The following is a 24,869-nucleotide window of genomic DNA, read 5'->3' as shown; positions in this document are numbered from 1 at the left end:
TCGAGTCTGTTGACTTGGTGATTGGCGGATCATAATCGGCGGCTTCTGCGCCGACTAGCCGAAAGTCCGTCCCCGAAACCATGAACTTTTTTTCGCTCCGCAGTTCGTCTGCATTCACTTGGTTGCGCCCGCATTGAACTGTAAGCAAGCGTACAGACAGAGCCTCATGAAGACGTCAATCCCCCTCCGGGCAACTCGTCGCTCCCTCTACGTCTGCCACAGCTGTCGTCGTCACCTTCGCGAGCGCAATCCCTCTCCGATCCCATCTTCCCAGCAAAGATGGATCACCCAAGCCCACGTGCGACGGATCCAAGAGGCGGAAGAAGAATGGCGTGCCAAAGCCAGGGAGATCGAGAAAGGCAATATGAAGTCGATGCTGAGCATACTTGAGGAACGGGGATACATCAATCAGATTGTGGGGTGAGGATCTCCAAGAACAGAACCACAGACGTCTACGGTGATTGACGGACGCCTTTTAGCACAAGAGAAGATCTGGACAAGCTACTCACCCATCGCCGAGTCGGAGTCTATGCTGGCATCGACCCTACCGCTCCGTCGTTGCACGTTGGTCATATGGTGCCTTTCATGGTCCTGGGTTGGCTCTACATTCATGGTTACAAGGCCAACTTCATTGTAAGACACACCATCCACGTTGGCCTTCGCTTTCGGAGTTGCTGACCTGCGCCAGTTGGGGGGATTTACCGCGAGTATTGGAGATCCAACGGGCCGATTGAAAGGCAGAGAAATCATGTCCCCCTCGCAGAGGAAAGCCAATATGGCAGCTATGCATATTCAGCTGAAAAGGCTGGGCGCTTCGATCGAAACATACGCCGCACGGAAGGGATACACGCGGGAATGGGCCTGGCGCAGATCTCTCGAGAACAATGTAACTTGGTGGTCTAAGGTCACAGCAAGAGAATTTCTGTCCATCCTCGGTCGACACATCCGTATAGGTCCGATGCTGGGTCGAGACACGTGAGCACATCCTTCTTGGTGAATCTCTCAAGATGCGTTAGACGCTGACAATGGGGTTTCAGAGTGAAAAATCGGCTGGAAAAGGGAGATGGCATGTCCTTTGCCGAGTTCAGCTACCCGCTGGTGCAGGCATGGGACTGGTGGCACCTATTTCAATCCGGGTGCCAGCTGCAGATTGGCGGTGCAGACCAGTTTGGAAATATCCTCGCGGGTGCCGAAGCTGTGAAGCAAATTGCCAAAGACTCGCACGAGTACCAGGTGGCCCTGCGGCAAACTCAACTTCTCGATTCAAAACGCGGCATTGAGGTCAGCCCTGATCCAATGGGGTTCACTGTGCCTCTCCTGACTACGGCCTCGGGAGAGAAGTTCGGAAAGAGCGCTGGTAATGCCGTCTGGCTCAACCCGGAAATGACCAGCGTCTTCGATCTCTACCAGGTATGAGCTTGTCCCTTTCGTGGAGCTCGATGAGGCTAACACTCGTCAAAGTTCTTCCTCCGGTCTTCAGACTCAGATGTCGAAAAATATCTGAAGTTGCTGACTTTCTTGCCCTTGTCCAAGATCAGTGAAGTTATGGAAGAACATGGGAAGGACCAGTCAAAACGTGTAGCACAACACAAGCTCGCAAAAGAGTTCGTGGAGCTCATCTACGGCCTGGATGCTGCGACCCAGGCCGAAAGTGAACACCGTCAGCTTTTCAAGAAAAGCTTTAGCCTCAGCGACATGAAGGCAAGCCTGGAGGAGACGCAAAAGGCTGACACGCATTCTTCGGGAACGCCCCTGTTTGCCCACCCGTCGTTGAACAAGCATGCTCAGCCGTTGCGACGGGAAGACAATGCCTCCACTCACATCAAACTCCCACGGAGCGTCATTTCCCAGAAACCTATGAGTAACATTCTCTGGTCGGCTGGCCTGGTGACATCAAAAACAGAGGGCCAGCGACTTATTAATGCTGGAGGAGCGTACGTGGGAGGAGCATCCGACGCCAAAAACGAGATGGATGATAGCCTTAGCTTTACACCTGTGAAGACATCTGACTGGAAAGAGGTGCAAAAATGGATCATCGACGACAACCTGCTTATTCTTCGAACAGGGAAGTGGAAGATCAAGATCGTCAACATCGTCCCCGACGAGGAATACGCGGAGCTTGGATTATCATGCCCGGGATGGGAAGGACGCCCAGAGAGCAAAGAGACTCCAGATTTGACCATTGGACATGAACAGGGAGGCGATGAGCCAACGGTCTTGAAGGCGTCGTGATCTTAGCTGTAACAACAGAATAATAGCCTGCATCAAGGCAACATGTAAAATCAATATCAGATGATCAACTGCTGAAGCCAATTTGGCATAAAGGATGAGGCTGATAATAAGGGGGGGCGACCCGCATTGCCGTTACTGTGTGCGTACTTAACGCGTCGAAGGTCAACGCGCTAGCAACTCGTTATTTCTCCACGCGGTTGCATCACTCCAACATCTTTGGATTTCTCGCGATTCAATCAATCCGTCCAGCCATTGATAGTTTTTTTTTTAATTTCTGTATAGAGGCCCGAAGCGTCTCGTTGCCTCTCAGCCATGACGAAGAAGGCAGCCTCGACACCTGCTTCCACCCCTGCCTTGAAGAAATCCTCCTCCGCAGGTGGACAGAAGACTCTCTTGGGCTTCTTCCAGAAGACACCCTCAACTGTCTCGCCATCCACGTTGCCTAGTCGGTCAGCAGTTGAGACGCCTGTTCCATTGAAGCCTCGCAACAAATCGGCCGGGACGTCATCAAGTTCTTTGACCCCTGTTCCCAGCAGTGACGCATTGGAACCTGAGGATGAGGACATTGTTCCAAAGGCGAGTCTGCCTCCTTCCAAAAGTCTGCCATCGCCAGTCTCAGCTGACGATGAGCAGACTAATGGCAGAGAGGAATTGACTGCCCACGGTACACCATCACGACGGGTGAGGGACCTTACGCGTCTGTGACTGCGCTGTGCTAATTATCGAGGCAACAGGCTAAAAACAAGAAAATCAACTATCTCGAGTCCGACAGCGAAGGTACCGACGGTGACGATGTGTTCAAACCTACCGCTCGGCGCCGGTCTCGCCCTACGAAACGCAGACGAGTCTCCGATAGTGCGGATGAGGACGTCTACGAGCAGGAGAACGAGGCGGAGGCGGAAGATGGTACACACCTCCCTGCAACTAAGATGGGTTTGTGCTAACAAGGTAGAAATGGATGATTTCATTGTCCCGGACGACTCTGAAGAGGAAGTACGTCGCCGGCCTGCTAAGCGCAAGCTGGCGTCCAAAAGCACTTCACGGACCGCGTCGTCTCATTTCACCCCTGCACCAGATAGAGTTGTCGTCCGTGCCGACGATCTGGAGGTTCCTGAGGACACTTCAACTGCTCAGCAGTGGACGTACGATCCCGAAAATCCCCAGCCTTTGCAACCACGACCTACCAACATTCCGCCCAAGCAGCCAAGTGGAAAGAAACAGAAAGCCCACATGACCGAACCGGAGAAACGCCATGCGTGGCTTGAGGATATCAGAGATATGGACCGCAATCCACCCGGCCATCCTGATTACGACCCACGCACCTTGTATATCCCACCCATGGCCTGGAAGGGCTTCTCTCCGTTCGAGAAGCAGTATTGGGAAATCAAGCAGAAGTACTGGGACACGATCGTATTCTTCAAGAAAGGGAAATTCTATGAACTCTACGAGAACGACGCCACTATTGGCCATCAATTGTTCGATCTGAAGTTGACCGACCGTGTGAATATGAGAATGGTAGGCGTTCCAGAGTCGAGTCTGGAACTCTGGGCAAACCAATTCGTCGCAAAAGGGTTCAAGATTGCTCGAGTTGACCAGCAAGAGACTGCTCTGGGTAAAGACATGCGTGAGCGGGACGAAAAATCCAATGGTTTTGCCAGCAAGAAGAGCAAAGAAGACAAAGTCATCAAGAGAGAACTGGCCTGTGTACTCACTGCGGGCACATTGGTCGACGGTACAATGCTGCAGGACGACATGTCGACCTATTGCGTAGCAATCAAGGAATCCGAGGTCGAGGACCTGCCCGCGTTTGGTGTCGCCTTCGTCGACACTGCTACTGGTCAATTCCACGTATCAGAGTTCGTTGACGATGCAGACCTGACCAAATTTGAGACTTTCATTGCTCAGACAAGACCGCAAGAGCTTTTGTTGGAAAAGGGCGGCGTGACGACGAAGACGTTGCGTATACTCAAGAACAACACCAGTCCGACGACTATCTGGAACTACTTGAAACCTGGCAAAGAATTCTGGGAAGGCCACATCACTGCCAAAGAGCTCGAAGCAGAGAACTACTTTCCCAACGAGTGGCCGGAAGTCCTGCAACAGGCGAAAGAAAAGGATCTTCTCATGTCCGCTCTCGGTGCTTTGATCCAGTATCTAAGATCCTTGAAGATCGAGCGGGATCTCGTGACAATGGGTAACTTCACTTGGTACGACCCCATCCGGAAAGCGACGAGCCTGGTCCTTGATGGCCAGACTTTGATCAACCTGGAAATCTTCGCCAATTCCTACGATGGGGGAAGTGAAGGCACGCTCTTCCAGCTCCTCAACCGCTGCATTACGCCGTTCGGCAAACGCTTGTTCAAGCAATGGGTGTGCCATCCACTCATGGACACGAAAAAGATCAACGCACGACTGGACGCTGTCGATTCGCTCAACGCCGATGCCAAAGTCCGGGACCGTTTCACTTCGCAAATGACAAAGATGCCGGATCTTGAGAGATTGATATCTCGTGTCCACGCTGGGACCTGCAAAGTTCAGGATTTCGTCAGAGTTCTCGAAGGGTTCGAGCAGATCGACCACACCATATCCCTATTGCGAGATGGGAACGGTCAAACGGCGGACGGTGACGGGGTTATTGGCCAACTCATCTCCGCCATGCCAGATCTCGAGGGGCGTCTCAAGTATTGGCACAATGCCTTTGACCGTACCAAGGCTAAGGAATCAGGGGTTTTGGTACCCGAAGAGGGAATCGAACAAGATTTCGACACATCGCAGGACATTATCAATACCATCAACGGGAAGTTTGATGGACTTCTCCAGAAATGGCGCAAAGAGCTCAAATCTAACGCCATCTGCTACCGCGACAACGGCAAGGAAATAATGCAAATGGAAGTGCCCACCCGCATCAAGGTGCCCGCTTCCTGGGACCAAATGTCCGCCACCGTGAGCGTCAAGCGATACTACTTTCCTGAACTACGGAACCTTGTGCGGAACCTGCAAGAAGCGCAAGAGACACACTCACAGATCGTCAAGGACGTCGCCCGCAAACTCTACGCCAAATTCGACGAAAATTACGATATATGGCTTGCGGCGGTCAAGATTATCGCGCAACTAGACTGTTTGATCTCCCTCGCGAAGGCGAGCACGTCTCTGGGACACCCGAGCTGCCGCCCTGAATTCGTCGACCCAACGGACTCCAATACTGCTGGCCGGTCGACCTTGGAACTCGTGGATCTACGCCATCCCTGCCTGTTGACCAAAGTCGACGACTTCATTCCCAACGACATTGTTTTGGGAGGAGAGTCCCCAAATCTCACTCTCTTGACAGGCGCGAATGCAGCAGGAAAATCCACGGTTCTTCGAATGACCTGTGTCGCGGTCATCATGGCTCAGATCGGCTGCTACCTCCCCTGTGCGTCGGCTCGGCTCACTCCCTTCGACCGAATCATGTCGCGCTTAGGAGCTCAGGATCACATTTTTGCCGCACAGTCAACGTTCTTTGTCGAATTGGCCGAGACGAAGAAGATTCTTAGCGAGGCGACACCACACAGCCTTGTCATCCTTGACGAGTTGGGACGAGGAACTTCTTCACACGATGGCGTGGCCGTCGCACAGGCGGTGCTGCATCACTTGGCCACACACGTTGGCTGCTTGGGGTTCTTTGCCACACATTACCACTCGCTGTCTTCGGAGTTTGCCCATCACCCAGAAATAGCGCCAAAGAGGATGAAGATCCTTGTGGATGATGCGGACAGACGTGTCACGTTTCTTTACAAGCTGGAGGAGGGCACCGCCGAGGGATCTTTCGGTATGCATTGCGCCAGCATGTGTGGCATCTCGAACCAAGTCATTGAACGGGCGGAGGAAGCCGCGAAGGAATGGGAGATTTCCAACCTCATGGCCCGAAAGCAGAGGGTGAAGAGCGTTCGCGATGGCCAAACTCCGGCCAAGGGGACGACTGAGAAGGACCAAGAGAAAGAAGTACCTTTGGGGATTCTGAGTGATCTTGCGTGGATTCTGAAGGGAAAGGAGGTGGAAGATCGAGGACTTGACGTGCTGGTCAAGTGCATTGAGGCTTTGTGAGCGCCAGCCGCATCTGCTTTAGCGATGTCTGAGCCGGTCTTTGTCTGTTCTATTTGTCCTGTTCCACCTCCTTGCTATTTCTTATATCGCAAGGTGTTTGGTGATGTCAGTTGTTACAGTGGACAAGGTACTGAGTATGGAGTACGGGAACACTCGATGTCTTGTTGTTCTTAGATGCTCCGAGCGAAAGAATTTGACTTGTTCTTCACACTTGCTTCGCGGGTCCCATACATCAGTCGTATTAATTTAGATCCACCGTCCATAGGTAGGAGAAGGGGTGCTTCGGAGTAAAGCGTCAGCCACGTCTACTTGCAGCCAGCTCAATTGGTCATGCATTACATAGCATAGCCATGTACAATTATATATAGTTATACGTATATACCCATGTATCTGTATCTATGTATCTACAATGTACACGGAGCAGCTGACAGATAGATTATTGTTCTCTTCTTCGACGACAATGTGAATATGTTGACAATATCACTAAGATTATGGATCGTCGGGGCCGTGTGCGGAACGGAGAGTGAATGTGAAAGGGTCATTCATGCATCGAGACTCTCTGAAAAAGAGAACCGAGATATACAGCCACGCAAAAGGGAGGGAGGAAGGAGAGAGAGAGGGCTTGTAGGGCGGGCATCAGTAACAATAACAATAACGCAGGAATTTGGTGTGGTGTGGTGTGGTGTGCCGAGTACCTACTGCCTTCCTTCCTTTCCTACTCACTCACTCACACCATGTTCATTGTTTGATTCGGAACGCGAATCTGCGATCTGGACTTGGAAGGTTGTTTTTTCCATAGCTACACTGTAGTACGTAACTAAGGTGTGGAACTGCTGCTATCCTGACGATCGATCGATCGATGTCCTATCCCTCCCAACCCAAGAGACAGCACAGCAAGCAACACCGCAAATCTCGTGGAAACCGAGCTCAACTTTCCAAGTTTTCACTGCGGGCTTTTCGCAGGCATGCACGTAGGCATGTACCCATCCACCATCAGATCCTACTGTGTCGTCATGTCCATGTCCATGCCTGTTTTTGTTTTTGGGTTCTTTTTCTTTCCTTCTGATCTCAAGCGCGCTCGTTTTGTCTCTCCCCACCCTTGTCACCGCTGTATCATCCATCCATGATCCATGCATGAGCCGCAACTCGGGACATGAGACGTTCGGACGTATGCCACATTGTATGTCGTAGAGCAGAATAGTGCGAAACACTGAAAAAAGCTCCGGGTTGATTGATTTATCTTTTCACTCCTTGGCTGGAAGGCAGGAAAGGGTAAAGTGAAGTCAATTGCCACTCTCCGCACCGGCGACATTCTCTGTGGTTTTGGCCGCAATGGCTTCGACCGCTGTGTTGACGGCATCACCGACACTTCCGTTGGGAGTATTGGTAGTCCTAATGACATAGAGTTAGTAGCACGCCAGGAAGGAAGGTCTGCTAGAGGGCGGAAACGAACCCAGCGGCAACGACAGGATCCTCTCCCTTCTTCACTTTGGCGACCTCAACAATCATGAGCACTTCGTCGCCAGTGCCAGCGGGAGTCGAGTCTTTGTCGGTTGCGGCAGCGGCGGTCTTGCGTGGAGTGGCGGTTTTCTTTCCCTTGACAGGGGTAGCCTTGGTTTCGCCGTCATGTTCACCAGAGTTTGCACCTTCAGCAGCCTTCTTCTTCACTGGAGTTTTACGCTTCTTTGCCGGTTTCTCCTCGTCTTCGCCTTCGCCGGCAGCTTCTTCACCGTTGGCGGCGGCCTCAGCTTCCTTTTCGGCCTTGGTCTTTCGGCTCCGCTTCTTGGGCGTCGTAGGCGTCTTGGGGGTGGTTGGTGCTTCTGATATGAGATCAAGATGGGTCAGCGTGGAAAAGCCACAATGACGTGGATGATGTAGCTGGAAGCTTTGGGTTGAACACGGAGATGTTCCAAGTTCTGCTCGGACTGACCTTCGGCTCCATTCACTTCGCCGTCTGCAGCTGGCGCTGCGGAACCATTGCTCTCACCATCACCAGAATCGTGGTCACCATCCTTACCGTCCTTGTCGTCAGCCTCAGTCTTGGAAGCTCCCTTGCCTGACTTCGGAGTAGTGCTGGTGGTTGTGGCTTTGGGTTTTCGCGGTGTTTTTGCCTTTGAGGCAGCGCTTGCTTCCTCCGCAGACCCCGGTTTCACTTCATTGAACAGCTTTCTCTTGACTTGGCACCAGGACGTTCTAGCCGAAGCCTCGTTCTTCGAGCCAATCTTCATGCAAAGGGCTGCATAGTCAATCTGAAAAGAAGCAAGACGAGGGTCAGTGGCACGGACGATGAAGGTGACATGGCTAATAACCGGCAAGCTTTGAGGATTTGGGCGACACTTACCTGAATGTCACCACTTTTGATACACTGAAGAGCCGCAAGGACGACTTCTCCCTCACGAGCACTCAAACCACCAAAGGCTTTGGTCGAGGGATTGTCAGACATAGTGGATGGATGTTTTTGAATGGGGTGCTGTGAGAGGCTCTGTTAGATGCACGTGTAGAAGGAAAAGAAACGAAGCAGTGGCGAAAGGAAGACGTGTTTCGAATCGAGGGAGAGAAGTAGAGACGAGATGGCCAAAGGTGAGGGTGAGGAGAGAGAGGTTAATCAGAGAGAAGAAGACGAGTGACTGCTGGACTTGGCGAGACGAAGGTACGGTCAGTGAATACCAGAGCACCCTATATGGGCAGCCATCTTCAATATGGTTGCGTGAAGTGAAGTGAAGAGTGAGGTGAAGTGAGGTGAGGTGCGGTTTGTGATGAATTCGTACCGCGATCATCGCCGCCATTTGGACACTGCGTTGCTTTCGACCCCAGTAAGTCTCTCGTACACTTTGCTCCAGATCCCCGGAGTGACATCCCTTGCTGCTCTTCCACTCGCCGATTCAGGCCGTACATAGAACTGAGTCGGGTTCGGTCTTAGGAACCCACCGCGTTCCACCATCGGTCCAACCCATTCAAAGCTAACGGGCCGAAAGAGGCTTCTCATCGGTCTCGTGTTGGCGATCCTCAATGTCACTACATCCGTGATAGTGAATGATCGCATGAACCTGAGGTCCAGTGTCGCATCCCCCGGTAGGCTTTTGGCATAAGCCATGGCTACTTTGGGGGATGTCTGAGCCGATGCTGGAAGCCGAAGGAAGATCTCCGTCACCATTGGTCTCAACGCCCAGTTTACGAAGATGAACGGCGTCAAGCCTGCCAGCCATACTGCAGAACTCTAGCTCAGCGGCCGGATATTGCGTCGACAAGGGAACACTCACTGCCAGCTACAGTCCACAATGAACTCCCACTAACCCAGTGGGCTGGGGCCACGATGACGGTAACAAAAGTCAGGGCGGCTATCGTGGTGAAACGAAGGAAGGTGAGCATATATATCCTCCCGTTGCCAGCCGTATAGATGCGTAATCTCTTCTTGTACACTGTGCCGAGTCAGTGTATCTTCCCGCCACAGAAACTTGCATGAAACACGCACCCTTGGGTTCGGGCCGGGGAGGTAGTCGCCTTGTCAACTGCTCAATATGGAGCCGTTCTTTGGGAGACAGGGTCAAGTTTGGAGCGATCTCGGCCTTCGGAATGACCTTGAACGGTACCTCGACCTTGCGGCCTGTGTCGAGAGTCCTTTCCTGCTCTTCCTGGGGGACCAGTTCCTTGCTCTCCGATGCTCTTGGGGCTGGCGGTATCAACGGTCGAGGGAGGCTCGTTTTCTGAGCCTGCAGCTGGCTGTGGACCACTTGGATGGGAACATTGTCGCTCTTGGGGTGCTGGGAATCTTTTTTTAGCCTTGCATGCAGGGTGCTGAACTGGGTCCTTCTGGAGGCAGTATACTGCCTAGAGCAGGACTGAAAGGCATAGCGGACTTCAGCCACCAGAGCTGGGGGCAGGCTTCTCATCTGTCTCAGTCGTGGCGTCGAACTGCTCTCAATCACTTTTGGTAGAAGTTGCGAAACGCGAGTGCAACGGCGCATTGGAGTTGGAGATCCGCGCGTCCTGCGGCGGAAACTGCGCCGAGAATTAAACATGACCGACAACACTCTCAGTCAATGGCCTCCCACCCTCCCTCCCTCCTTGATACTTTCCAGCTGCTATGATGATGTTTCAATGATCGTGCCCCTCCTGCCCCTTCTGTCCCTTCTGTGAAAATGCGGTGCTGGGCGCTGACATGGCTCTCGACCGTGATATCGTTGATATCGATATGGCCAGGAGTCCTGGCGTATATCCCACTGTCCGATGAAACCCTTCAACGTGGTCTCCCCCGACCGGATACCAGCGATTTTGATATACACACTGGGAATCTCCTGGCGCCGATCCTGATACCTCGAGTGCCTGGTACCGATGGTTCCAAAAAGGTCCTCCGACATTTCGTCGATTTCTTCCACACCTTCTTGCCGGAGTGGTCCTTGACTTTCCAAAATTCGACCTCGAAGACTCCCACCCACGGAGACACCGAGGTGCCCTTTGTGAACCTGATTGCCAGTCGAGACCCCCCGTGGTCGCAGTCCGGCGATGTCGGTCGCTTGACCCTGGTAGCGCACTACGACTCAAAGTACCAGCCGGACGGATTCATTGGTGCAACGGATTCCGCCGCACCATGTGCCATGATCATGCATGCCATCAGATCCATAGATGCTGCTCTGGCGAAGAAGTGGGCGACGATGCAAGAGCAAGGGTTCACGGATCCTGACTTCGAGGAGCAAAAGGGGATACAGGTGCTGTTTCTCGACGGCGAGGAGGCCTTTTTCAGCTGGTCAGATACCGACAGTATATACGGAGCAAGATCGCTAGCCGAAGAGTGGGAGCACACCATGCACCCTGCCATGAGTATCTACAAAAGTTACCTCGATTCTATCGAGTTGTTTGTTCTCCTCGACCTTCTTGGCTCCCCAGAAGACCTTCCGATCCCTTCCTGGCAGCATACGTCCCATTGGTCGTATGTGAAAATGGCCGAAGCCGAGCAACGACTGCGCAAACTGGGCCTGTTCAGAAGTAACCCATCGCACACTTGGCTGCCGGAAAAGGACAAAAAGGAGACCGATAGATTCAACAGCTATGTCATGCAAGACGACCATATCCCTTTCATTGCCAGAGGCGTGCAAGTTTTGCATCTCATCCCTGGCCGTTTTCCTTCCGTCTGGCATACGATGAGGGACGACGGCGAGCATCTAGACATTCCCACCGTCGAAGACTGGGCGCTTCTGACTGCCGTGTTTGCGGCCGAATATATGGAACTGGAGGGATTCTTCGAGGTCTCGGCGGCAGCGAACCCTGTCAAGAGACGTGACGGTCTTACAAGTAAGGATGAATTATAGCCACGTTTATTGCCAGCGTCGATGGTCTGACTTATGGACTTAGAAGGCTGAGCAGATCTGGGTACATTACCCACCGACTTTCCGTTGTCGGGACGAGCACCTCCCAGTCGTGCCCCCGTCCACCACGTACGGGCTATGGCATAGCGAGCGCCAGCTTATAACGTACAGTGGCACTAGCGGTCGACTCAGAGACTCCAAGTCTGTCTTCCAGAGTCTTTTTAGTTGAGTGATGGCGGGAACCCGTTCCCGTACAGATGGGAGATTGTCGAAGTGTCTGGTTCGAACGCCGCGCCCAGATGATCAGACTCTCAGCCACAGTCGACAGTGAACCACCCGCGGACTCTTTGCTGGGTAACCGACAAGGGATCATTTGAGGAGGGGGACTCCTGCTGCCGGACCACTGGTGCAAGAAAGGGACAGACAGGCGTGAAGAGCATTCACCTATATTCAGGAACACTGGCTGCAGAGGGTGGTGGGGTGCCGACCTTCAGATCCCTGGTTCCTGTGCCCGAAAGCCTCCCAGGTCGCTCCCATCACGTAATCTACAGCCATATTGTGTGGTTGTTTGGGAAGTGAGGGTGTGGCTCTGACGCCTTCACGACTTGCCCATGGATTCAACGAAACACGAGACAACTGTGCATTGAGGGACAGGTCGAGGTGCCGGGCTTTTATATCAGATGATCACTCAACGAGCTGAAGCCACACCCGACATGGTGGAGTTTGGCCTTGCATCAAGCATGGTGTCAACGCTTTCCTCTCTCGGACGGCTTCCTCTTTCAACATGCTATACCAAGCGTTGTTCACTCTACGGCCTCCTGTATGCCTCTCTCTTCCAGCCAACGCTGTCCCAGAAACAGTAGTGGCCTCGATGTTTCCCCACATCTCGTCTTCATCTTCATACGTGTACAAGACACCCGTACGGTTTCCTCTCCTGGACGCCTTCCCTTTCGGTCTCCTCTTCGCCGTCAATATTTTCCCTTCTTCTGCGGTGCGTTACTCCTTTTGCCACGGATGCTTCATTCCACATGTCTTCCTTTTTAGAACGCCTTCCTTATATGCACTCTTTTCCCCGTGCATGCCGCATTCTTTCTATACGCATTACCTTTCAGAACGCCTTCCTTAGATGTCATCGTCCCCCACTGCTGCCCCCAGACTCCGACGTCGCCGTTGTGTTCGCAGACGTCTGCCCGTTAGAACAGGTGTTGTGTTGTTCCTCCATCCATCGCCTGTGATTCGACCAAGTTGGATGCTCACGCTGTGCAGCACCCATTCATTTCGACGACACCTTCCCTTTTGCACAAAGCCTTCCTCTTTCGACCATGGACTTGCGCGACGCTGTACCCTGTACTTTCCGTACCGAGCGACGCTCCCCTCCCTTGTGCTGTTCGCGGATAGACAGCCTGCCATCCTTCCTTCCTCCTCCTCCTCCTCCTTCCTACCTTACTTACCTCCTGTTCACTCATGCACTGCCCTATCAACACCATCATCATCATATTCTCTCATCAGGCAGCTCATTATGTAGGGGACATACTTCGGGAGTGTCGTCGCCGAAGCCCAAGCCCGTGCCCGTGCTGGACTAAGCCAGAAAATGGCAAGGCTGTAAAAATCGCCAGATAGATTGATGGACAGATAGATGTTCCGGCCGTATCATCTCATATTATCCCTACCATCGTCTCCTTTTTTCATATAAAACAAGAATAGATACGTACATATGTACATACAAGCCACCCTCGGAACACAACTCCGTTCCCTCAGGCTACGAGGAACTCAGAATTAGAAATGAAGCTCTATCAAAATCATATTGTCCTTTGTCATAGAGCCATACCATGCCATACCATGCCATACCATGCCATGCCACTTCCTTCTCAAACTCCTTTCTGGTCTACTAACTACTATTATGTACGTTGGTGCGTGCAAACCGCACATGTCACCGAAGTGAAAAAAGGCAAAGATTCTCCCGCTTTTTGATATCGCCTTTTTGTGGCTACTTTTTTCAAGGGGGCAAGAAGGGGATGGCGCAGGGATGGCACTCTCTTCTTCCCTCGGTGTTTTTCCGAATCAGATCCCCCATCCGCCGCCGCCGCCCTCCGAGTCGTCGTCCCCAGTGGTCCTCCCACCATTGGCGGTCGCAGTGGCACTCGTCCCTGCCTTGACTTCACGGCTCTGGCTTTGTTCCTGTTCTTTTCCCTGCCCGTCCGCACTGACGCCGACGCCAACGGTGGTGCTGATGCCCATGATCCTCTCTAACTCGGTCCTCTCGCCGCTCATCTCGACCATGCCTCGGAACACGCCTCCTTTCTTCCTCATCAGCTCTCGCGGGTGGTCAAACTCGAGCACCTTCCCTTCGCCCATGACCAGGATCTTGTCAAAGTCCGCGATTGTGCTCAGCCGGTGCGCAATCACGATTAACGTGCTGTCTGTAAACTCCTCCCGGATGCTCCGCTGGATCAAGGCGTCCGTTTCCATGTCCACCGCCGACGTGGCCTCGTCCAATACCATAATCTTGGGCCGCGAGACGATGGCCCGGGCGAGGCAGAGGAGTTGTCGCTGGCCTTGCGAGAGGTTCAGCCCGCCTTCAGAGATCTTGGAGGAGAGGCTGCGGAAGATGTTGATGTTGGAGGCCGTCTCCGTGTCGTGCTGATCTGGAATGGGCGTCGCGCTTCCACTGGCCACAGCCGACGATGAAGCGGTGGTCGATGAAATCAAATGCACCCGTGCCAACGCTTCCTTCAATTCCTTGTCTGTCTGCTGCTCAAACGGATCGAGGTTGCTCCTCACCGTCCCCGAGAAGAGCACGGGGTCCTGCGGGATGATCGCCAGCCGCGACCGCAAATCGTACAGCTTGATCTTGGAGATATCGACCCCATCAATGTAGATGCTTCCACTGCGAGCTTCGAGGAATCGGAACAACGCGAGTGTAAGCGAAGATTTCCCGGCGCCCGTGCGTCCAACAACGCCGACCCGTTGATTCTTCGTCACCTTGAACGTCAAACCCTTCAACACCGGTGGAAGGTCGGGTGCGTAGGCGACGACCAGATCGTTGACCTCGAGATTTCCCTCAGTAGGCCACGCTGCGGGTGCGTCCACGCCTCCTTGATTCTCCGTGGTAATGTTGCTGTATTCCACGATTCTCTCCGTGGCGTTCATGTCCAACTCCACGTTCGAGTACTGCCGTAAGAACCAGATCACCCCTTCGCTCATTCCGAGGGCGAAACTCAAGGCAAATCCCGCGAGACTCGAGTCAATACTCGTAATCGAAACAATGAGGGCCGCGGTGATGGCCGCGAAGAGTGCACCAACCATGTTCAAACGCAATCCCATCCATCGGTTGAACAACCACAGATGCCAGTATGCGCGACAATGTCGATCAATTTTGGCGTACATCTTGTCAAGGTATGCGTCAGACTTGTCGAACGCACGGATTGTCCCGATGCCCATGAGCACCGAGCCGAACTGCTCGAAGACAGGCGACTTGGCATTGCTTTCCAATCTCTTCACCTCTCGGGCACCAGCAAGATAACGCAGTGCATAATACATCGACACCGAGAGAAGTCCGATTGCAAAGACGATCATGAAAGGTGACACGAATAGCCCCGCAATCACGACAGACAGGACGTGCATCATGTTGTGGAGCATGAAGGCCAGATCCATCGCGATGCGCGAATCCAGCATGTTGAAGTCGGAGGTGAAGCGATTGAGGATACGTCCAACTGGCACGGTATCGAGCCATCTTAGAGGGGCGCGCAGAACAGCAAAGGCCAGGCCCTCGAACAGCACCTTGGATGCGCGAATCGAGGCCATGAAGACGAAAAAATAGCGAATTGTGCCAATCAGCCATGCGGCGAGAGAGATGCCGAGATAGACCCCTAGGTAATATCGAAGGTCGGGATCAATGGCCGCAGCGGAGTACCGAGAGTGAAGATTGTGATAGAGGGTGCTCAGAGATTGCGAGACCAGCCTCTGGGGAAAGACATGCTCCGCTTCCGTACGGTATGATCTCGTCCACACGCTGATCCAATACGACCTGCCTAGGTAGATAGCCACCCAAACACCAAAGACGGCCAGGATGAAGATCCAGTAACCGAACCCGCCAGAAGCTTTGAGATAGGCCGCGTAGATCTTGGACTTGACTGCACCTGTCTCTCGCTTCTCGTCTTCTGTAAATTTCTTTGGCACGCTGCGGTTTTGCTTCGCATCATTGAGGCTTGCACGCGACGGACGTCGCATTAGATTGTCACCGACATCACTGAGGGCAGATTTCCGCCTCGAGCGACGTGACTGGTTGGTCAATAACTTCTGAAGACCACCGCCGTCGTCGACCGTGAGGTTTTCGACAGCTTCCTCTTCCTCATCTCTCTTTTGCTCTTGTTCATCCTCTTCCGCCAGGATTGATTTGAGTTTCCCGCTGCGCCGCAGTTCCTCTGTTTTACCTGCTTGTTCCACGGTGCCGTTGGACAACAGGACGCTGTAGTTTGTTTTGGGGAGGCACAGGGCGACATGATGCGTCACAAGGATTCTTGTTCTGCCTTCGCCAAGCTCACCTACGAGGGCTTGTTCGAACAGATGCCGACCGACGTGTGCGTCCACCGCTGAGAAGATATCATCCAACACGAGGATCCCGGCCCTCGAGTACAAGGCACGAGCAAATGAGACTCGCCATTTCTGCCCCCCGCTCAGATTGATTCCGTTTGCGCCAATGTCGGTGAGTTCTCCATCTGGCAACATTTCCAAGTCCTTTGTCAAAGCACATGCGTGCAGAACCTTTTGGTAACGGTCGTTGTCCAAGGGGAGCCCGAACAGGATGTTGTCTCGGATGGTGGCATTCTCGATCCAGGGGATTTGAGCAACAAAGGCAATGGAAGACTCAATCAACCAGTTACTTCTGTTAGCACGCGAGTCATATCGCTGGTCCGCTGGCGGTGGTCGAGGAACGAAGAGTTCGCCGCCAAGGACTTCGGCCTCGCCGATGATGGAAGCAAGGAGCAAGCTCTTGCCAGACCCTGTACGACCCGAGATGACACTCAATTCGTTCTCGGGGAAGGCGAGGTTTAAATTACGCAACGTGAACTGGTTCTCCTCGTTCTCCGGGTTGTCTGACGGCCAAGAGATTGTGGCGTCTTTGAATGCCACAGAGCTCCCAGGCTTGGTGCTGTCAATGCGCTCAGGGGCGTCAAGGTATTCTTGAACCCGATTCGCCGACACTATAGCATCGAGAAGGTCTGTTATCATCTCAGGAATGACCGCCAATGTCATCTCAATGGCTTCGAAGACCGAAATTGTCGTAAATGCCACCGACGCAGTCAATTGCTTGTAGATCAACACATATGTTGTCAATGAAACGGCGGCCAGCATGACGGGTCCGAAAATCCAAATGCTGATCAATGTAGTGTCATACACAAACACTTGCCACTGCGTCTTCAGTTCCCTCCTCCGAGTCTCGAGGATCTTTTCATACCAGTCCCTCTCAAGGGCACTGAACTTAATTTGACGGATGCCTTGCAGAGCTTCAGTTACTACAGCCATTTTCTGGTCCCGGTATTTCATGAGGTCGTCTTGCGCAGTGGCATAGCGCTTGGCGGCTATGATGTTGATAGGGGTGATCAGTGCGGGAGCCGCCAGCCCAGCCAGCAAGGGAATAGGGCCAATTAACTTCGACAAGAAGCCAATGGCAAAGATCAATTTAATGGCAGACCCAAGGAAGACATAGTTGAATGTCGCGAAATCCGAGATCCGCTTCGAGTCGACCCCGACCAAGTTAATGGTGCTTTGCTTCGACTTCTGGAAGTCCCCATCTTCGTCCTCTGCCGGAGTTCGATCTTCTCCCTTTTGGCCAGCGTCGATGTTGACCACGACCTCACCGTTCAGATTGCCGTTGGCCTGTTCCTCTTCCTGCTTCTTGCCGGTGCCCTTGACATCCTTGCGTCGAATAGCTTTGCCAAACACGACGGCGGACAACTGTTCATAGATGGGGATGCCGATCCTCATGAATGTGACAAAGAACATCCAAGCCTCGAGCCACGATGAAAATGTGATGGATAGACCGAGACCAATCACCAATAGCCATGATGAGAGCGCGACATCTTTACCTTCATCCCTCGCTTCGAGTGTTCTCAAAATGAAGTAGAGGGCGACTTGGGGCAGAAAATCCGTAATCGAGCACGTTGCTTGCATGATCCACTGAGAGATGAAGGCCCACTTGTGCGACCAGAAGAGCGTCTTCCATAACTTGTCTTTGCGGCCGACGGCTTCGAAGTTGGCCCTTAATTCTCGAGAACGCGCGTCGTGGTCAATCTCGTAAAGGTCCTCGTAGTCCAGGCCCCTATTCTCGGCCGCAAAAGACAGAATCGCCGAGGCCCAGGAGAAGGTGAGCTTTGATAGGGCAGAAACAGTGTTTTGTCGGTCGACTACTTTGTCATTCCAATAGACATCGGGCCGCCGGGGGATTAACAGGCTGGTGAAGACTAGGAGGATCCCACAGATGAACTGGACGAGCGAGAGAGTGAGGTGAGCGTTGCGTGGCAGCGGGGCGACGTTGGACTGCCAGAGCGAAATATTCTCCACAGCCACAGCGACGGCAATGAGCAAGCTTGAGAAGGCTGTAAAGATTCCCAGACGATATCGCTGCCTCGACGAAGGCGTGACATAGATGGCAATGGCTTGAAACAAAACCAGCACCTAAAACATGTCAGACGCTGTAGCTCCAATGATAAATGACATCGGCCGCCAGACGTACCCAGGTTGCAAATTGGAGCCATTGTTCGAGAGTGAGAGACAGTTGCGGACGAGTAGTCGTCAGAATAGCGGTGGCCAACGCATCAAGAAAAGCAATGGTTGAGATGATGATTAGTATTAGTCGCACAATAAAGTCAGAATATGCCCGTTGAGATTCCTCGGTGGCTTTTCCATCCTTGTCCTCATAACACTGAGAGAGCTCTTGATATTGGTCTTTTTTTGCTCGAAGGCGAAGGAGAACCTGGCGAAATGCTGGAGTTGATAAGGCACCCACAACAGCGAGACATGCTATCGAGATTGCGACCGATGTTGAGGTGTGGTGCGCCGTCATGATGGGTCGGGCCAAAGCAAGTGCGATCAGAGAGCTCGACCTTTGAAGGACATGGTAATTGATATTGATATTGATATAAACGGCGACGTCGATGCAACCAAGGTGTTATTGTATGAAGGAAAAATTATTAATTCTAGAGGCGGCGGGAAGGGCAATGATCACTGATGTAGTGCAGTGCGGAACCCGGAAGCCGTGCAGCTTCACCAACAAACTCCACCTGATGGCGCTGCGTAGTTCTCACTTGTTTTTGTTAGTAGATGGATATGGTCGAACCGTTGCAGCTGAATTCCAGCGGTTGAAGAAATGTGATGCAACTCGTATTCGGGAGGTGGAACAAGATTGGGCAGGTCGAGAGCTTCCTCGCTAAGGCGGTTGACGACTACAAGCATCTTTCTCAATGACCATTGGCAGAGAATCCACGTATCCCTCCCGTTCACCAGCTACTATCTTTGCTAGTCGCAGATCCCCGATCCTGCGGAATTCGCAATGACTCACCCCGTGTATGGATTTTACATATGCATGTGTCAGAGATACTGTGTGGGCAGAACAAGGCCACTATTAGGGTGAACAACATTGTTAGAGGCAGATATACACAGTTATTCATTGACAGCTCGTACGCTACGTAAGACATCCAGTCCATCCAATCCATCCATACTCCCAGTTTTCCCGTTATCCAATGCTCTCTTGGGCCTTTTACTCCGAGTCGATGACTACCACCTCGGCCTCTGCGTCACCGATGCTTTCAACCTTGAGCATGTCACCCGCGTTGACATGACTCACGTATGCGCCATCTCCTTCCTTAAGTATTGCGTCCTCTCGTCCGTCCAGCCGGATTTTGGCCTTTCCGCCTTTCGTTTCAGGTAAGTGGATGTACACTTTTCGGTCGGATTTGGAGCTGACGACATCTCCGCCGCCAACCTGGTAAGTGAATGAATTGTTCGTGGGGATGATGCCTGCACTGAAGACAAGGTCGGCGTGGATGGGGATGGTGCCCTCCTTGGCGGGGATAGCGGCCTTCTCATCCTCCAGGGTCGCATTGGGACCCGCCTTCAATGGAGTGATGATTGTGACAAAATTCTTGCGTTTGTCCTCCTCGGAAAACGTGCTGGTGTGATAGATGGGGGGCAAATTCCTCTTCCATGGCAGTGCCCAGATCTGGAGGAAGTGCACCCAGTCCTTGTTGTGTTCATTGTACTCGCTGTGAGAGATGCCCTTGCCGCCCGTGGTGAACTGCACATCGCCACGGTGGAGGCGGAAGAATTTGTCCTTGTCTTGAGACTCTGCACCTTTCTTTTGCATCGAATCGCGATGGGTCAGCTCGCCTGACAGCACATAGGAGAAGATTTCGGCGTTTTGGTGGAAGTGTGTCGGGAACCCTTCGCCAGGCATGACACGGTCTTCGTTCAAGACCCGCAGGGATCCGAATTGAGTGTATCTGGGGTCATACCAGCCGGCAAAGGAGAAGGTGTGTTTGGTGTCGAGCCAGCCATGATTGGCTGCGCCACGGGTCTTGGAGGGGCGGGGAACGATCTTTGCGTGGGATAGGTTCGACATGGTTGCTTTCAGGACGGCGGTTGCTCTCATGGGATCTTGTGTGTTGGTGCTGCTAAGCATGAAAATCGCTGCGATTGCTGTGAGAAGTGCTGTGGATGTTATGAAGACTCTGGTTTTTTGATGGAACAGGTGGGAGAACATTGAGTGGGAACGAAACTTATATACCTAGACCTGGCTATCGAATAGAGCATGGTGGACACCTCGAGAACAACCTCGTGGACGCATTATAGGAGACTTTGTAAGTCAATTCTCAGGCACAGAGCACCCAAGGGAGCAAACAGCTTTGTGGTGGTTACCCAATCCTTGGGTAAGCGACAGAGAGAGTGAAATGCAAATAGCGGCGCAAGAACCGCCCACCAACCAGCTGCAGGCCTCGACTCTTTGTCATCAGCGGAACTGGAGGCTTGGCAATGACATCATGCGCCGAATGGAACTCGTTCCGGGACTTTCCCTTTTCGGACTCTTCGCAACTTCAACACCACGTTCCTTAATGAAGAGACACAGCCCTAATGCAGCTATAGAGGATCCAACGGCCCACTCGGCAACACAGTCTGCTGAGTCGGCCCTCGCTTTGCCAGCTTCCCTCAGACGATCGATCTCCCCTCCACCTGCCAATCCCCGGCGTCTGAGCCGCAAATCCCACACGTATCCCGACCTCACAACCTCGTTGACCACCAACTCGACCACGGCAGCAGTCGAAGCTGGTGAAATTGAGATCCGCGACCATGTGTCTTTCTTTTCGTCCAAGCTCCTCGCGGCGACGCGTCCGCCCATTGGAGGCCAGCCCCGTCTCTCACACTCAAACTGGCTAGCCCTGTACCGCCGCAATCTCAACGACAGAGGGCACCATTTCGTCGTTCACCAGCACGACCATCCGATCGCAGGCACCCACTATGATCTTCGGCTGCAATGTAACGCAACGAGCTCCGTCAGCTTCGCCATCATGTACGGCCTGCCCGGTGATCCGAACAGCAGGAAGTTGAACCGCAACGCCACCGAGACCCGAGTGCATAACTTGTGGAATCATCTCATCGAGACCGCCTCGCATGACACGGGCACCATGCTGCTCTGGGACACCGGAGAATACGAGGTGTTGCCCTACGATTCCTCTTCTGGGAAAGCCAGCGCTACTGACGACGCGACCGCCACGGAAGGTTCAGACTTGGACTCTGATAGCGACGTCCCATGCAAAGAAAAGGCAGAGTCGGAACCATCGAAACTCCACCGCGCGTTCCAGAACCGCAAAATCAAGCTCCGTCTGCACGGTACACGGCTACCAAGGAACTACACGCTCAGCCTGAGACTCACCCACGACAACAACCGAGTCGTGCAACCTGCGGCGCCCGCGTTCAAGCGACGGAAGAGGAACAAGCAGAACCCGACCGGCCCAGCGCGTCGGAAATCACAGCCTGAGCATTCTGACACGACGGAGTCCGAGAGACCAATCTCTCCCCTGGGCGAGGGATCTTCAGATTCTGACTTCGACCGCCGCAGTTCGAGACGGTCTCCGAAGTTCCAGCGGAGCGTGTCCTCTCTTCTACGGACAGCATCACCACCTCGTCCGAAGCGGTCTAATTCTGTTGCTGCGGAGCAATACCACGAGCCCACACCAGCCACCACACCGCAGACTATAAATCCCGTCTACGTCGACCAAGCGGACACCCGCTCTGCCGCCCCGAAACCACCTAACCTCCCAACGGAGGAGTTCGACGAAGAAGCTGTGATACGCCGCAACAACGCCTACCCGGGGGCGACGAACAGCATCAACTCGATCCACCAACGCCGATGGTTCCTCTCTCTGGACCGCGCCGCCTGCGGCTTTCGCCCCACGAACCAGATCGCCTTTGGGCAGAGGGTGTGGGAGCGGCCGCGCCTGTCCTCACCTTTGTCCGGGTCTGAGGCTGCGAAGGCCCGCCGTTCCGACGGGGGCGCTGGCAGGGGAGAAGAACGAGAACAAGAAGCAGAAGAAGAGGAAGAAGGTCGCAACGTCGGCCAGGCCCTGGGCGGCTTCGCCCCTTTCCACGTCCTGGGCCGCGACGTCGAATTCAGCATCCTGACGGGGCGTACCGCCGCCGACGTGGCTCGCGACGAAGGCCTCGTGGGATACAAGCCACGCGGAGGATGGAGGGGCGTGGTCGAGTAAAGGTGGAAAAGGTGAAACTCATGGCCAATGTGCATGCAAGGGACCATTAATAAGTTGAATGACATGAAATCAAACCAAATGAATAAATGTGAAATAAAGAGGAAAAGAGACCGCGATCCATCCCCCACTACGAGGCAATAGTATATTACGTGGTTTCTGAATAGAATATCCCAACCTAAGTACATAGGTCCTTCGCACACGCACATCACCATTACGATAACCACTCTTGGTATGGTCCGTCACGCTACGCTATTTAATGTCTGTCTGTCTATCCGTCTGGTCCTCTCTGGTCAGCTACGGTGCACTGTGTATATATATAAACATATATTCAAGAAGGGTCCGGAGAATCAATGGAACCGGTTCGTACATACGTATGCACATACGTACTATGGTATAGTATAGTAGAATAAAGTGTAGTATAGGATGAATATTGTATTTATATTTTTTTTATTGCCAAAGCGCTGCTGAGATCCCACCGTGACATGCATGAATGCCTGGACTGTTTCGCGCCGATAGCTAGCAAAGACATAGACATATATGTATATAAATATATATATACTCAAAACTCCAGAATCATTTCCTACCTGTCCAGTCCCTTTTCCTGACCCTCCCCCACAACAAGTGTGTCACCACTCCCCTCTCCACACGCAACGTAAAACCAAAGCCCCAACGACACCGACGCCCGACCAGAGCGCATTCATTCCTTGAAAAACCGGTTTCTTCAAACACCCTGCGGTCTGAATGGCTCATAAGCGGCGCCTCGTTGCGGCGCATACGGCTGGGGGTTGAGCGTGTTCAGCGGCACACTCTGCTGGTCGCTGGGGCCCATGTAGGGACTTCCCACCCTCTCGTACGTGTACGGCGTCTTCTCCGCCCTCGTGCGTCTGGCCTCCTTGCTGCCTGGGTTGTAGGGGCTTCTGCCACTGCAGCAGCAGACGCTCAGCAGCCAGAAGAAGGCGGCACCGATGGCGAAGGCGCTGCCGATCCACGTGACGGAGAACACAGAGCTGCCCAAGGTGGTATCAATGCCGTATTCCTTTTTCAGGGTGTTGTTCAAGGCCGTCTTGAGGACGATGTAGACGGCGGTGGCGGTGACGGATCCTGCCACGAGAAGCAGAGCCATGGCGGTCGCACAGAAGGTGGTGAAGAACGAGCCCCATCTCGAGAATATGGCGGAGATGCCCACAAGAATGGTGACGACCGAAGCGATTAGGGCGCCAATGTACAAGTAGAAGATGGCCTTGGAAGCGTCGTGATACACCTTCACACCATCTGTAAAGCTCTTGGGCAGGTAGTCGTCGACGGGGACGCCGGTGTTGTTCAAGCCCCAGATCTTGATCGGGTTGAACCAAAAGTAGGACTTGGGGTCCGTGCAGTTTGCAAATGTGTCGTTGCCGTTCCAACTGCAGTAGCTGCGGAGGTAGACGGTGTAGAAGTCTTTCATGCCCAAGGACTGCTTGGCCGCTTCGAGGGCACCACCCAACAAGGTCGTGTTGGAGTTGTCTCCTGAAAGAAGGTTGGCGGAGGAGGTTAATGTGAGGTTCGTCATATCAATCTAGAGGTGCCACCGGTGTTAGACAGGGTATTCTAATACTCCTCATAACGGTGCTTACCTTGACAAAGTATAGATTGTCCAGTGTCTTATTGCGATCGTATGTGCCAGCGATGAATATCAGCACCACACATATTAGGACGGCTATTGAGAGAAGGAATGGCGCTGCGATGCAGCAGACACGGCCTGGATTGACCATGCTGGATATGATGTTGTCTGGGTGTGAGAGAGAGGTTGTGTGTTCTCTGAGGAAGTGAGACGAAATCGCCTTTTTTTTCAATTGCCTTTCAGCTGAGCCTTTTGGAGAGTAAACGGCACCAACGGTCTCAGGTGCGGGGAAAAGTGATCAACGTTCGAGGCGGACGCTGGTGTTTCGATCTTCAGGGCCAAAGCAAATGCAAACGAGAGACTTTGTGAGAACCAGATGTCGAAGATGAAGGGAGAAGAGGTTACAAGATCAACTTTTTTCTTCTCCGTGTCGCTCAAGGAAAAGGGAAAAGAGAAAGATAATGGCGAACAAGGTGAGATGTGACAGATGGTCTTTGGGTCGGGGGCCGTAAGATTATGGGGGCAGTTTTCAGCAGGAGGAGTAGTAGCTGTCTGCAGGCTCACTACTAGGCTAGCGGTCGCAGCGAAACTCGGTCTAGGGTTTTAGGTGGAGGTGGAGCTTGCAGCCGCAGCCGCAGCCACAGCGTGCGTGCAGTCGAGGACAGGCGAATTGCCAGAGATGGACAATGTGCAGGGACCAATCCCGATAGGGTGGATGGAGCGTGGATGGCGATGGCGATAGGGATGAGAGAAGACGGAAGGTAATAATAATAGAGACTAGGGAGAGTAAGCAGCGAAGAGAAAAAAGCGAAGAGCAGCTGAAGGACGAACGAGTGGTCGAGTACGTGCTGTACTCGGTAGAGTCAAGTGAGGACGGTCTGGACTTGA

At 53.1% G+C, this 24,869-nt stretch overlaps 9 protein-coding genes across 9 annotated transcripts; 4 read left to right on the top strand and 5 right to left on the bottom strand.

The window, feature by feature from the left end:
- Positions 1 to 166: 166 nt before the first annotated feature.
- AYL99_03984 (tyrosine-tRNA ligase) lies at positions 167 to 2,232 on the top strand (the record flags this gene model as incomplete). The annotated part of the gene is made up of 5 exons (XM_018835498.1): positions 167 to 420; positions 480 to 633; positions 689 to 975; positions 1,038 to 1,410; positions 1,462 to 2,232. 5 exons carry the CDS (start codon positions 167 to 169, stop codon positions 2,230 to 2,232), a joined length of 1,839 nt encoding a protein of 612 aa, XP_018695148.1.
- A 312-nt stretch (positions 2,233 to 2,544) lies between these two features.
- On the top strand, positions 2,545 to 6,315 carry AYL99_03983 (hypothetical protein; the record flags this gene model as incomplete). Its single annotated transcript, XM_018835497.1, has 3 exons — positions 2,545 to 2,913; positions 2,967 to 3,138; positions 3,185 to 6,315. 3 exons carry the CDS (start codon positions 2,545 to 2,547, stop codon positions 6,313 to 6,315), a joined length of 3,672 nt encoding a protein of 1,223 aa, XP_018695147.1.
- A 1,283-nt stretch (positions 6,316 to 7,598) lies between these two features.
- AYL99_03982 (hypothetical protein) lies at positions 7,599 to 8,758 on the bottom strand (the record flags this gene model as incomplete). The annotated part of the gene is made up of 4 exons (XM_018835496.1): positions 7,599 to 7,707; positions 7,769 to 8,135; positions 8,246 to 8,564; positions 8,657 to 8,758. 4 exons carry the CDS (start codon positions 8,756 to 8,758, stop codon positions 7,599 to 7,601), a joined length of 897 nt encoding a protein of 298 aa, XP_018695146.1.
- Positions 8,759 to 9,088: 330 nt separating this feature from the next.
- On the bottom strand, positions 9,089 to 10,205 carry AYL99_03981 (hypothetical protein; the record flags this gene model as incomplete). The annotated part of the gene is made up of 3 exons (XM_018835495.1): positions 9,089 to 9,522; positions 9,576 to 9,734; positions 9,788 to 10,205. 3 exons carry the CDS (start codon positions 10,203 to 10,205, stop codon positions 9,089 to 9,091), a joined length of 1,011 nt encoding a protein of 336 aa, XP_018695145.1.
- Positions 10,206 to 10,454: 249 nt separating this feature from the next.
- Positions 10,455 to 11,621, top strand: AYL99_03980 (hypothetical protein; the record flags this gene model as incomplete). Its single annotated transcript, XM_018835494.1, has 1 exon — positions 10,455 to 11,621. The coding sequence occupies one exon, from the start codon at positions 10,455 to 10,457 to the stop codon at positions 11,619 to 11,621; it is 1,167 nt and encodes a 388-aa protein (XP_018695144.1).
- Positions 11,622 to 13,679: 2,058 nt separating this feature from the next.
- On the bottom strand, positions 13,680 to 18,684 carry AYL99_03979 (hypothetical protein; the record flags this gene model as incomplete). The annotated part of the gene is made up of 2 exons (XM_018835493.1): positions 13,680 to 18,296; positions 18,355 to 18,684. 2 exons carry the CDS (start codon positions 18,682 to 18,684, stop codon positions 13,680 to 13,682), a joined length of 4,947 nt encoding a protein of 1,648 aa, XP_018695143.1.
- Positions 18,685 to 19,377: 693 nt separating this feature from the next.
- On the bottom strand, positions 19,378 to 20,238 carry AYL99_03978 (hypothetical protein; the record flags this gene model as incomplete). Its single annotated transcript, XM_018835492.1, has 1 exon — positions 19,378 to 20,238. One exon carries the CDS (start codon positions 20,236 to 20,238, stop codon positions 19,378 to 19,380), a length of 861 nt encoding a protein of 286 aa, XP_018695142.1.
- Positions 20,239 to 20,656: 418 nt separating this feature from the next.
- AYL99_03977 (hypothetical protein) lies at positions 20,657 to 22,381 on the top strand (the record flags this gene model as incomplete). Its single annotated transcript, XM_018835491.1, has 1 exon — positions 20,657 to 22,381. One exon carries the CDS (start codon positions 20,657 to 20,659, stop codon positions 22,379 to 22,381), a length of 1,725 nt encoding a protein of 574 aa, XP_018695141.1.
- A 721-nt stretch (positions 22,382 to 23,102) lies between these two features.
- On the bottom strand, positions 23,103 to 24,132 carry AYL99_03976 (hypothetical protein; the record flags this gene model as incomplete). Its single annotated transcript, XM_018835490.1, has 2 exons — positions 23,103 to 23,936; positions 23,995 to 24,132. The coding sequence occupies 2 exons, from the start codon at positions 24,130 to 24,132 to the stop codon at positions 23,103 to 23,105; spliced, it is 972 nt and encodes a 323-aa protein (XP_018695140.1).
- Positions 24,133 to 24,869: the final 737 nt, after the last annotated feature.

This window comes from Fonsecaea erecta (assembly GCF_001651985.1).
Source record: "Fonsecaea erecta strain CBS 125763 chromosome Unknown Scaff3, whole genome shotgun sequence".
Classification (NCBI taxonomy): Eukaryota; Fungi; Ascomycota; class Eurotiomycetes; order Chaetothyriales; family Herpotrichiellaceae; genus Fonsecaea; species Fonsecaea erecta.
Note: the sequence above shows the minus strand (reverse complement) of the source record. Positions and strands in the feature narration are given on the sequence as shown.